Below are 12,981 nucleotides of genomic sequence, written 5' to 3'. Positions count from 1 at the left end.
GGCTACTGGCAGACATCTGAGTCTGCGCTCATGTCCATCTGTTAAGCCATTTTCCCTGTACAACCTGCAAACAATTTGAAACATCATGTTGTCTGGCTTCAGAACATAAATGAGGCCATTATTTTGTGGATAATATTTTACCTTTAATCAAAGCATCTGTTAGGAAATATGATGACATGAGCAAGATGTTTGAGGAAAAGCACCTTAAGTGTTACTGTGATATGTGATACTTTATTGGCAGATTATAAATGCAGTGACATGATGCTTAAGAATAATCATTTCTGGTAACACTTTGCTCTAAGCCTTTATGTATGATGCATTCTAAAAGTCATTTTAATGCATTAATTATGCCTTGTAATGCACCTTATGATACATTGTATATGAACGATTGTCTCATAAAAAAATTTAACCGTAGTTAATACATTATAACACTTATCAACTCTATGCATTTAAAATTTGGTTGTAATTTTATATTTATCCATATTATATTGAATAATACCCTTCATAATGCATTATACATAAAGGCTTTAAGTAAAGTTTTACCTAATTTCTTCACACAAAGTATCAAGATATCTTCGTATGCATTTAGTGGTTTTTTTTTTTTTTTTTTTTTTTTTGATGATTTTATTTTTTATAAATGCACTCTTTTCAACCAGACATGATTTAAGTGATTTAAATCGTAATTGTGATAGAAATATAGTGTTAGCAAGCTTACGCATGTTAATTTTGATAAAGTTTAATAGTAAATAAGACACAGTGAGACAATATTTAAATAAAATAATAATAATAATGAGAAGAAATATTTATTTGCAACAACTGATGGAATGCTAAATGCTGTACGCACAGCATTGTCAGGGTAACCTAAGGTCAGTCGTTCCCTTCAACAAGGGAGTCCCAAATGCAAATTAGACAGTAATGCCCTTAAAAGAACACACTTCTGACTCTGCCCTTTGAAGGGAGTAGTTTTTTTTCTTTTCTTTTTTTTCGATTGTTTAGATCTATGGTCTATTTATTAAATTATATGTTGCCTGCATGTTTTTTAAATAAATGTCTGAATGTGAATATTGTGTTTCTATAATGAGCAAACCAGTTACTGAGTGCACCCTTAAATGCATTTTAAACTCCCTTAATACCTGCATAGTAGAGATCTAAAATATAGAGAAAGTATTCAGTTGTCATTTGTTTCTTTTAATATGTTGAATTTAAATACATTGATTCCATGTTTTATATCTGAAATTCTCCTAAATTTCCTATGTCTTGTAAGCAAAGTTGCTCAAGTGCTGTTATCCGCTTCGGTTGGGATGCTTGGCTCTGGGTTTATAGTCCAGGGCTCAGAGAATCTTTAATTGACAGATTGAAAGAGTGCCTCACATTCACAAGCTGTTAATGGTTTCCATTCCCCGATGCTGACCAGTGCCAAAAACTGGAAGCCAGCTTTGTGTATTGAAGGATAGCTGAATGTACAGGTTTTTATGAGGTAATTGCAACTGCTCTTGAGAGCTTACGAATATATATATATATATATATATATATATATATATATATATATATATATATATATATATATATATATATATATATATATATATATATATATATATATATATATATATATATATATAGATGTGTGCAGCAGATTTACATCTCTGAGTGAAAGTTATGGTGACTTGCTGTTCAGTGAGTCAGGTGATAATTCACTGAAGCATTCATTAGAATGATTCAAACGGGTCACTTGGGAGTTATTGAGTCCTTTTGAACAATTGAAATAACAATAAAATAAGTGGCTTATAAGAGTCATGCATTTGTAAATCTGACTTAGCTGGTCATAGTCTTTCAAAGGCAGAGGAACACTTGTTGTCTTTGATTTATATTGAGATTGACCTGATCCTTGTACTTATCACATTAACTTTGAAATGTACTGTATATATATCCTATAAAATATTTGAATGTCTTTAAAGAAATGTTTTCATTGCTTAAAGTCCACATACAGTATTATTGTACTGACACACATGTTGGCACTGTGTTATTTCTAGTGCTTGACTCAGATGCCCTCAATCAGTCTGTCTTGGTGACCTCATTTACCGCTTTGTTCACGGTAGCAATGCTTTTTTTATCATTGTGGAAATCACAGACCTTCCATTGACACCTTGTCCTTTACACAATAGTAACCATGCCAACTCACTCCTCACTTGTTACCCGGTTTAGAGTGCAGCATTGGACGTGTCATTCATAGGGGGATTATGTTAGTATGCCTGAATTAAGCTGCTGGAAAAAGGACATGTTGACAGATCCCACAGCACCTGAGGCAGCGGAGAGGAGTTGAACTGAGTGCAGATATGTGGCTTCTTACAGATTGCCCAACACCATAGGTATCAGTGTTGCTGCCCTGGCATACATTTTTAATTGTATGTTTGAGTTCAAACAAGGTAAAACTGCTTGGGGGCTGGTTAACTGACTCTGTGGATAAGCCAGTGTCAAACTTGAACCTGTCTAGCAAAATGATTCCCTTATAAATTGGTAATTTAGTAACACAAAAGCTCTTTTGTTGTTCTCTGATGCTTTGTTGGGAAAAACTGCATTTTGCGTAGATTTAGATTGTATTTAATTTGATAATTATTCATATATTGTGTGTGTGTGTGTGTGTATATACACACACATACATATATATATATATATATATATATATATATATATATATATATATATATATATATATATATATATATATATATATATATGCATATGTGTGTGTGTGTGTGTGTGTGTGTGTGTATATATATATATATATATATATATATATGTATATGTGTGAGTTTAAAAAGTGAATTTTATTCTATGATTATATATTATTTTTGGGGGGGAAATATTTTTACTTTTCACATCTAGCATTTTCTGCATTTTAATGATTTATACTTCATTAATATAACAGCTACTACTTAATTATGCAGTCTTAAATTATATTAAGATCTGCTTAAATTATATTTACATTTTAATTTAATTTAATTAGCCACAATTTGAGAAGAAAGCAAAGCATTAAACAATAAATGTTAAAATATGTCAGGCTTCTGCAGAATACTTTATAATCATCTTTTAAAACCGAAATGGCCCGGAGTGGCTGCAGTACCACTGATTTCTTGTTTTTTTGTGTTATTTGTGTGTTCAGAGGCAGTCGGAGCCCGAGACCCCTGCAGTGATGCCTGCGTGGATGCAGAGTGTGGATGTTCTGAGTGAAGCTGTCGCTGGATTCAGCACAATGGAGGAAGTAATGAAATACCTGGAGCCGGAACGCTGGCAGGTGGACATAGAGGACCTCTACAAGCCTTCCTGGCAGGTGGTGGGCAAATCATTCTTCCACCAAAAGAAATCCAGAGGTGAAGATCCTGTATTTAAAAATACTTAGTCAATGCTGGAACTACTAAGTTTTTTAAAAAACAGCTGTATATTTTTGTTTGAATAGGAGCGGTGGACCTGAACCTGCTTCGTGAGGAGGTTCGGCTTTACAGTTGCACTCCACGGAACTTTTCCGTCTCGTTGCGTGAGGAGCTGAAAAGGACGGACGCCATCTTCTGGCCCAGCTGCCTGCTGGTGAAGCGCTGTGGAGGGAACTGTGCATGCTGCTCTCACAACTGCTACGATTGCCAGTGCTCGCCCACCAAAGTGGCCAAAAAATACCATGAGGTATATAGCAAAGAACAGAAGGCCTTCTATTATACTCTGTATTTCACATATTAGGTTTATTTCACTGATAACTGTGTGCAAGTGTTTATGTGTGCATCAGTGTGTCATCTATTAATGCTTTACTATGCTGTTTTTGAGTTGGTTCTAAAATGTATCCTGAATTTAGAAATGATGTAGTGCAAATTTAATGTTCAATTATGATGAGGCACATTAGATTTACATGACGTGATGGGGTGTTTAATTGCTTGAATAATTTCTGTGTGTTTCTCTGTCTGTCTCTATATTTGTCTCTTCGTGTGCAGGTTCTGATGCTGAAACACCGAGCAGGGGGTCGGGGGCTGCAAAAGACTCTAACAGATGTCCCCCTGGAGCACCATGAGGAGTGTAGCTGTGTGTGTAAAAATGACTCCGACTAAAACAGTCCCAGGGAGAGAGCAACACTGGCCCTCTACAGACTCAACCAGGGAAATAATTCTTGCATCATGCATAAATGTGCGGAAGAGATTTTACCCTGACATTGCAAACTAATGAAATGAAAGAGAATCTTGATTTATCTAAACCTGCGGTTCCATTCGTTTTGGGCTCACAAATCTATAGAGAACTGACCTATGCAGAAGTTTCCATTGGCCCTGTGATAACATGGAATGTCAGGAGGAAAATTGAACACGGTCTTGCTTCTCTGTGTGTATGGGGAGGTTTGCAAACAGTGTGTGTGTGTGTATGTACATTCATGAATCTCTTTCTGTGTGTGAGTGAATGTATAGAGCTGTTCAGGAAATTAGGTATTCCAGGATAACTAGAGAGCCTGAAGTGAGTGTGCTATTACTTGTGGAACAAGTGGATTTGACGCATTCTTTTATATCATTTTTCTCTTTGCTGTTTTCACAACTTAAAAGGACATTGACTGTGCATCAACTTTCAGCAATTCAAGGACAATTTTGAGGTGGCATGGACTTTCTCCTCAATAACATCCCAAAGAAATGAATTACTTTGTCATAAACCAGCACTCAGTCACCTATTCATTTCTGAATCGGCATATTTTCATGAATAATTCAAAAAGAATATTCCAGGAAAGATAAAGATGTCTTTTTTTTTTTTTTTTTTACCAGAGCTGAGTGATCACGCATCTTCTGCTCTTTTGTGTTGTACTATAGACTCTTAAAAATGGCTCCATTTGAGAAAGAACACTAAAATACAATAGTGAAACTTGTGTAAATATATTTCAAATTGTGATTTGTTGACTTTTCCTATGTCATGACAGTTTTTGGTACCAACATTTTGGGCATGTAAGAATTGTTTTTCCCCTTTCATAATCACTGTAGTATTTTCAGTATTAGTCACTCTTTTTGTAGAGACATTTATACTTTTGTGTTGTTTGAATAACTGTTTTAATTGTGTAATAAGATTGTTGTTTGACTGGAGACAAAATTAAAACCATTAGATGTTCATGTAAATAGACTTTTTAGAAGTTAAAGGGACATAGAACTGCCAGTACCATATTCCTCTACCATTAAACGATTAACTAAATTGTTGTGGTTTTTCCAAATGGCGCTTAAAGCATTGGTTTGCCCAAGTAATCTGCAGTTGTCACAAAAATGCAAAGTACTGCCAGGGAACCCTATGACAATGAACAATTTACTGCAATCTGACTTCAGTCTTTGAGATCGTAATTGGATGTTAATGATGTATCTCTGCATTAAGCTTTTCAAGAGTAAAATCATGTGACTGACAGTGTTTCTCTCAGCATTCCTTGAATAGTGGACGCAATTTCCTTTTCACTTGATTTTGGCAAAAAAGTTGATCTCATCTGCTTTCAGTAGATGGCATGCGAACACTAAAACAATATAACAAAACATGACATTGGTGGAAAATGAAGCCAATGTGATTTGTTCACAAATTCAGTTTTGATTGACTGGAAAAGGGAGCTGAGTAAACAAGACATGCAGCGTTATTTCCATCTTTTTTAATCAGCCTTAGATGACCTTTTCCTCTGTCATTTTGTCAGGCTATTATTCTTTGATGTAATATTTTTGTGACTTGTTTTTCATACTTCGATCACAGATTCCTCACACTTGGCAAACCAATTTAACAAGCCACCTACTGTAAGCAGGCTTCGAGATCATCTTTAAAGGAAGAAAGGCTCATTTTTTGCGCAGAGGGAATGAGAATTTGGATTTTGTTGATGTGTCGTGAAAGTGAGAGAAGTGCCTTGATGTTAAAAGCATGACGTTTCTCTCCATGAGACTCATTTATGATTCAGAGAGAAATTTGAAAATGTGTGTGTCATTTTGGATCATCATCCGATTCTATTGTAACAGAATCTTAAAGGTGATGCATGCTTTTTTTTGGTAAAAATACTGTCTTCTATTCTTAATTTGGAGAGAAAGCCTTCATCTGTCTCTGTTATGTCATCAAAACTCTTATTCACGGGATGAAGTTTTGGGCAGGGCTTCCTGATCGTTTGACCAATGGCAGATGGGAAAGTGTTTCAAGAACGTTGAAAACAACCAGTTCAGTAATGCTAATGATGCAGCAATCATACACTTAATGATATGCTGTCCAAGGTCATTTTATGATCATCAAGTATAGTGTAAGTAGTTGAGCATAATAACATGAATACTCTTAATATTCATTAGCACATGTCCGTTTGCATTCTAAAGAGACTTGGGCATTTCACTGTCACCGTAAATAGTACAAAATTATGAGTCCAAATTTATGAGATTGTCTGGGAGCAAAGCATTTATGTATTTAACCAGATGTGCATATATTAGCTTTGGACTGTGGGCTTGGTCTTATTTAGATAATTACAAGGTAGTTTCTCTGTGGTTTTCCAGAAACTGGCTGTGGTTCCCGAGGAAAGTAATGACCTGACATCTGAGTGGCATTAATCAATGATGAGGACAGTTCACTTTTCCACTGCTTGTGTCATTATGTGATGCAGTCACAATCTTAAATTACTGTTCAGATCCTTCAAAGATCATTCTAATATGCTAATTTGGTGCTCAAGATAGATTTATTAATATCAATGTTGAATACAGCAGTGCTTAAAAAAAAATTGTTCAAGGGTTTTTTTTTTTTTTTTTTATGAAGATAAACATCTGGACTTAAAAAAGTTAACCGTTTATATTGCGTTTTTTACAATTGTCTTACTAAGAAAAAGATAATAAATGGCACATTTCTCTTATAATGCCTGATCTTGCCTGTTGCATACACATCTGGGAAGCTGTTCACTCAATTCCAGATTTATACAAACATACAAGTAGCAGCATGCCCACTGAAAAACATTTGTTCCACAAGTCCATGTTGTAACTTCAATAAAATATCAGCTAAATGTGGTTTGATTCCCTTTAGCGCTGAATAAATCTTAAAGGCAGGGACTGTAATCTCTTTCTAGAACATCCAGTACTTGTACCACACAAAACGTACAGTTATATTGTCTCACACTGTGTGTGTGTGTGTGTGTGTGTGTGTGTGTGTGTGTTAGGGTTGATGATAAGCTTATTCCAAAGAGGCAGGGAAAAGGCCACTTATCTTTGAAAACCTTATTCTGTCATGTCCAATTAGAAAAGATAGAGGGCCAAATGTAGACTGTACTGTATTTGCCTCTAGACTTTGAATAATGCATGTACTTCATAGGCACATATATGCATTCAGTGTCCTAAAAGGTTAATACGACCGATGCCGTTTTCATAATCTAAGCTAATATAAGTGAGCCATGACATTCTAAAGTGTTGCCGTAGAGAAGATGGCAGAGCGGTATAATCCACAATGCATTGCACATGCTTGAAAATCACACTTTCCTCAGGTGGTGGATAAGGGATCGGTTAAATCTCCAGAAGCTGATGTGACGCAACAAATTAAAATGTGTAAGCGTAGTTAAAGTCCTATTATATTATCATTAAACTAGATGTGTAGTTCCAGATGCTTAAATCAAAATCTAGAGATTAAATCAGTAAAGCAGGTTTTTTTGTTTTGTTTTTTTTACACCAAGAAATACCTTGGTGTAATATACTAGAATAATATTCTATAATCTTAGGTTTGGTAGAAACTTTGGGGTAAGAATTAATGCTTTTATTCAGCAAGAATGCATTAAATTGATCAAAATTGAAAGAAAAGACATTTATAAATTAATTATATAAAAGATTTCCATTTCAAATAAATGTTTATTTTAACTGATAATAAATGTTTCTTGAGCAGCAAAGCAGCATATTAGAGTGATTCATGGGTTGTACTAAAGACTGGAGTAATGGCTGCTGAAAATTCAGCTTTGCCTTCTATACGTTGCATATTAAAATGTTAAAATGTTTTTTTAAATTGTTATAATATTTCAATAATCAATCACAATTTAGTATGAAAATATTATAATGATACCATCAGTACCTACATTTTCAATGTCGGATTCATTCTGTCATTATTCACAGCATGAAATAATCTACATGAAAACTAAATGGAACTTTCCATGTATTTTAAAACTGTTTTGGGCTGGATTACAGTAATTGCACCAGCTCAATGTTTAATGCTTAAGAGTTCTGAACAAAGCTGTAATCAGAATGTTTGAGGAATATCAATGCTGTTCAAGCACTGTAAAGATCATAGAGCAATTGCTCTGCTAAAAGCTGTAGATCAATCAAGTGAGCTTGGGGTGATTATAGCCTGGGATTTATAGATCTGGGCTGTTAATTAGGTGGTCTTAAGTCTTTTGAAAAAAAAAAAAGAGCTTTGCTTCAAAATCTAGACAAAAAAATAATTACAATACATGTAATTATCAATAAAACCAGAAAAAAAAAACAATTTGCTATTGCTTTAACTTAACAGAACTGTTCAGTGCTTTCCAGGAGAGTTACATGTTGCAACATAGTTACAGAGGTACTATGAAAGTCTTAATTACTCTTGCCACTACTGTGACTTACATCAATATGCATATGATACATTAAAGTTTAATTAATCTACCATGTGTGTTGCACCTTAATGCAAAAAAGAGCATCATTTATGGGTCTTCAGTGCATGTTTGCTTTCTTCATATGTGACCGTGCATTGTCTGCACAGAGTTTCAGCATTGCTTTGCAATGTGCTGATGCAGGTTCAATCTCATGCACACATTCTCATAATAAACACTGACCTGTGTAGTCTGTGAAGAGCTGAGCGGGACCCACAGGGAATATCAACAGCCAAGTTGTGAACATTCAGCACATAATGTCCTTCAATTGAGGGGGTCGTTCTCAGGAAACATTGCCACTTGTGCCCTATTTATACCCCCTGGCTTAATACTGCTCCATATGTTTTGAAAAATAAATAAATTAAATTATATATAGCTAAATATGTTTTCACTATGAAATGTTCTTAAAGTATGTTGCAAAATTCTCTCTTGAACAGTGGTTTGTCAGAACAGTGTGATGTGGCATCAAGTCTTTTCAATCACATTGTTTCAAAGTATGTATCAGTCCTACTTCATGGTTACACTTATATTGGCCCATCGAATTCAAATTTTTAGCTCTGATTTTACAGTTTTGTGTAGATTTTTTATTTTTCTTAGCACAAAATACGGAAATGGTGACTGAATAATGTGGTATGACATGCATGTAACGTTTTTTTTTTTTTTTTAGTTATTTTTTACATTTAATGATTTTGAATTATTCATGCACAAATTATTCTTAATATGCACAAGTGTTTTGTGCTGAAAATTATTGTTGATCTTTAAAAATATCATAGCGCTCTGTTTATCAGTAGAAATGCCAACCCTGTTATGTCTGGCAAGGTAATGCATTGAAAAAAACTGGATGTGAAGGTGCCTGGTGCCTGTATGTCACACATTCACACATTCTCTTCTCCATATGGCCCTCGGGCTCAGCGAGGTCAGCCTCACGCAATCCCCAAAGATTCATGGGTAATCAGTCTAGAGGAAGTCCCTGTTGAGCTGAACCTACTGGACGCTTACAACCCTCTGACACTGACAGATGCTGTTTCACAATATGCATGGTGCTGACCAGAAAGTACATACTCCGCTTACCCTACTGCTTTTTAATAAAACAGACTTTCAGAAATACAGCGAAGGACCTCAAAAGCTGAAGGAAATTTAAAGTTAGGGAACTTGATCAATCTTGAAGAGTTTTGTCTTGAGGCTTGATTTAAATTTGAAGTCAGCAGATTCTGACAGTTATTGATACTCAGCAAAACCCTACAGCTAAATATACTTTCTTTAACTTTCCTATTTGTTCTTTACCTGTGATATATATCCTGTCTGATATATGCCCCCGGTCTATACAGGAACATTTTCCATGAGTATTCATGGTCTAAAATTTACACTCAAATAAATGTTATGCTTTTTTGTTTTTTTTAAATCTAACACTATGAATAAGTAGCCTTCAAAAAATATCACAAAAACACACACATAAATGAAAGGAGACCCTATGTGAACGTGTTAGACTAAGATGAATGAGATTTAATCATATTTATTATTCTTTCCAAAGAGGAACCTCCACTCAACCACAACTTCATCATCATTTAGCATTTAGCTGGGATTGCCTCCGTCGCCTGTCCCACTGAAAAGACTGGTAAGGATTTTATATTTACATGTGGTTTTAACTGTGATGTGAAAACATGAGGTAGACAAAATGAACTTTTTTTTTTCGTTATTGAGTTCAACTGCACACTTTTGGACATCGCTGTCAAATGAGTCAGTTTTGCAGTTACTCATTCTTGTAAGAACAATGTTTTTATCAGACCACCCAAATCCACAGAGGTCATTTGAGAAGCAGCCCAAATGATGAGAACATAGTCCCAGCAGCCCTTCATTTTTCCTTCCTCTGAAAACTAATCAGAGAACACCTAAGAGAGAAAAGACAGCAAGTGACCTTGGATCTTAACATTCTGCAGTCTGACCCGAGCCGTCTTGCTTTCATGTTTTAAACTGCCCGGCACCCAGCATTACAAACAGACCATCTCTTTGTTAGTCATACAGACCTAATGGCGCTGGAGAATGGTGCAGGCTTCCTCCATTTTCCCCTCATTCCACTTTGACCTTACTGAAAAGAGGGTCACAAACCACATGTAAAGACTTCCATATTACAAGTCAGCAGTCCACAAAATGTGCCATTCACATCTAAACACCACTTTCCAGGCCCTCTAAACCACATCAGTGATGAGGTTGTTCAGAGAAGCGAGAAAAAAAAGGGGAAGAGAGGAGAAGAAAAAACAACAGCTGGGGTCAGTTTACTCCTTAATGGTTGAAGGTTTACAAATTTAGGAAACCACTGATGCCTAACACAGTGGAAGGATCTCATTTTGAAAAGGAGTAGTTTCCGCCCTTCTCCAAGCCAGCTCCTGGAAAGTTTTAACTAGACGTCCCTCTTCATTAGGAGACTTCCCTATGAATACACCATGTGCATTCAGCACCCATTGCCCAAGCTGGAGACTACTGTGAGGTAAATGTCTGTTTGTCTTGGCATGGGGACGTAGCGCATGGCATACATAGGGTATGGCCTGCTTTTATAACTCCCGTTGCTCTTTGTAAACTGACGAAAAGGAAGGCTAGTAAATCCTTTAAATCATCCAGTGTTACGTAACACTATCAAAAATCCATTTAATGTATTTAAAGACGATATGTGAATATACCATCTAAATTAATGAAATTAGTTTGGGGGTAAAAGGTACATGTTTTGGCAGAATCAATCAGTTCTTCATGTGTATAATGGTCAGGCTCAGACAGAACCTGCTGACACTGACACATTTTCTGTGCTGATTTTTGGTTAAATATAGCTACTGAGGGTAGCTACTGTACTTTGTAGTAATTAAAAGCAGAAGTATCTTATTACAAAAATATTTAACAAGCTAACACAGTGAGGTGGATGTATAGAACTTTGAGTCACAGTCCTGGTAATCGTACATTACTTGTTTTATGAAAAAGACTCTTTAGGAAACTATTCAGTCATTAATAAATAAATTCACAGGAACAAATGACTAATGCATTATTAACATTCTATTAACTACCATTAATTAGCAAGGAACTCAGATTAAAGAATTAGCTGTTTTCAGTAAAAAAGTAATTAGCTAATCAATTACTACTAATCTCCCAGAGAACTAAAAATCACAAGTTCATAATTAATTTAAATAATGCAAAAAGTATAATCAATTGAAGTGAGGGAAGATCATGGTAACCCACTAGTAATGACCAAATAAGGGATTACTGATTATTTGGTTCAGTATTATAAAGTGGAAACCATGATAATATCTTAATATTGACTGAAGTAACTTTAAGCTCTAGAGATTTTAGTTCGTTTTTGGATTATATTGACTATTACTACAGTCTTATTAAGGAATTACCAATTATTTGGATGAGTTTTCTAAAGTGAAGATAATGGTAACCCAGTAGTAATGACTTAAGTGTTACCAAATCCATCGGAAAGTACCTTACAAAAACCTCAAAAGTTTACAATTACTTCTGTCATTAGGGAGTTATTATTATCTTTCACTTTCAAATACTGATCCAATTAGTAATTTCATTAGAATGATTTAATAACACTTGAGTCATTACTATCCAATACTTTACAAAACCTTTAAAAGATTATCATGATTTCAGTCATTACGAGAAAGTTACTATGTCAAACATAGTAACTTTCTAGTAACAGTATAAACTACATGAATTCACGGGCATTTAAGAGGCACAAAAGGTAGTGTAAAAGAAAACAAGTAACACAAGTTAAAATGTCTCCTCTTTATTTAATATACAGGCGCATATTAAATGCTCAATAAATTTTAATGTTGTTGAAAAGTTCATTTATTTCAGTAATTAAACTCAAATTGTGAAACTCGTGTATTAAATAAATTCAATGCAAACAGACTGAAATAGTTTGAGTCTTTGATTCTTTTAATTGTGATGAATTTGGCTCACATTTAACAAAAACCCACTAATTCAATATCTTAATAAATTATAATATGGCGACATGCTAATCAGCTAATCATCTCAAAACAACTGAGCCTTCAAAATAGTCTCTCAGTTTTGTTCACTAAGTTATGCATTCATGGGGAAGATTGCTTATCTGATAGCTGTCCAGAAGACAATCATTGACACCCTTCACAAGGAGGGTAAGCCAAAAACATTAATTGACAAAGAAGCTGGCTGGTCACAGAGTGCTGTATCCAAGCATGTCAACAGTAAGTTGAGTGGGAGGAAAAAGTGTGGAAGAAAAAGATGCACAACAAACTGAGAGAACTGCAGCCCTATCAGGATTGTCAAGAAAAATCGATTCAAGAATTTGAGTGAACTTCACAAGGAATAGACTGAGGCTGGGGTCAAGGCAAACAGAA

General features: G+C 35.0%; 1 protein-coding gene across 2 annotated transcripts in view; it reads left to right on the top strand.

Moving 5' to 3' along the window:
* Positions 1–5,412, top strand: part of pdgfc (platelet derived growth factor c) — a 49,828-nt gene extending 44,416 nt beyond the window's left edge. For both annotated transcript variants that reach the window (XM_052574984.1, XM_052574983.1), the window contains 3 exons: positions 3,164–3,371; positions 3,458–3,678; positions 3,981–5,412. In XM_052574984.1, the coding sequence (XP_052430944.1) occupies positions 3,164–3,371; positions 3,458–3,678; positions 3,981–4,094 (543 nt within the window). In that variant the 3' untranslated portion in view covers positions 4,095–5,412. The remainder of the gene's footprint in view (positions 1–3,163; positions 3,372–3,457; positions 3,679–3,980) is intronic.
* The last annotated feature ends 7,569 nt before the right edge of the window (positions 5,413–12,981 follow it).

Source organism: Carassius gibelio, chromosome B14, assembly GCF_023724105.1.
Source record: "Carassius gibelio isolate Cgi1373 ecotype wild population from Czech Republic chromosome B14, carGib1.2-hapl.c, whole genome shotgun sequence".
Classification (NCBI taxonomy): Eukaryota; Metazoa; Chordata; class Actinopteri; order Cypriniformes; family Cyprinidae; genus Carassius; species Carassius gibelio.
The sequence above is the reverse complement of the archived record's forward strand: the minus strand, read 5'-3'. Positions and strand labels throughout refer to the sequence as shown.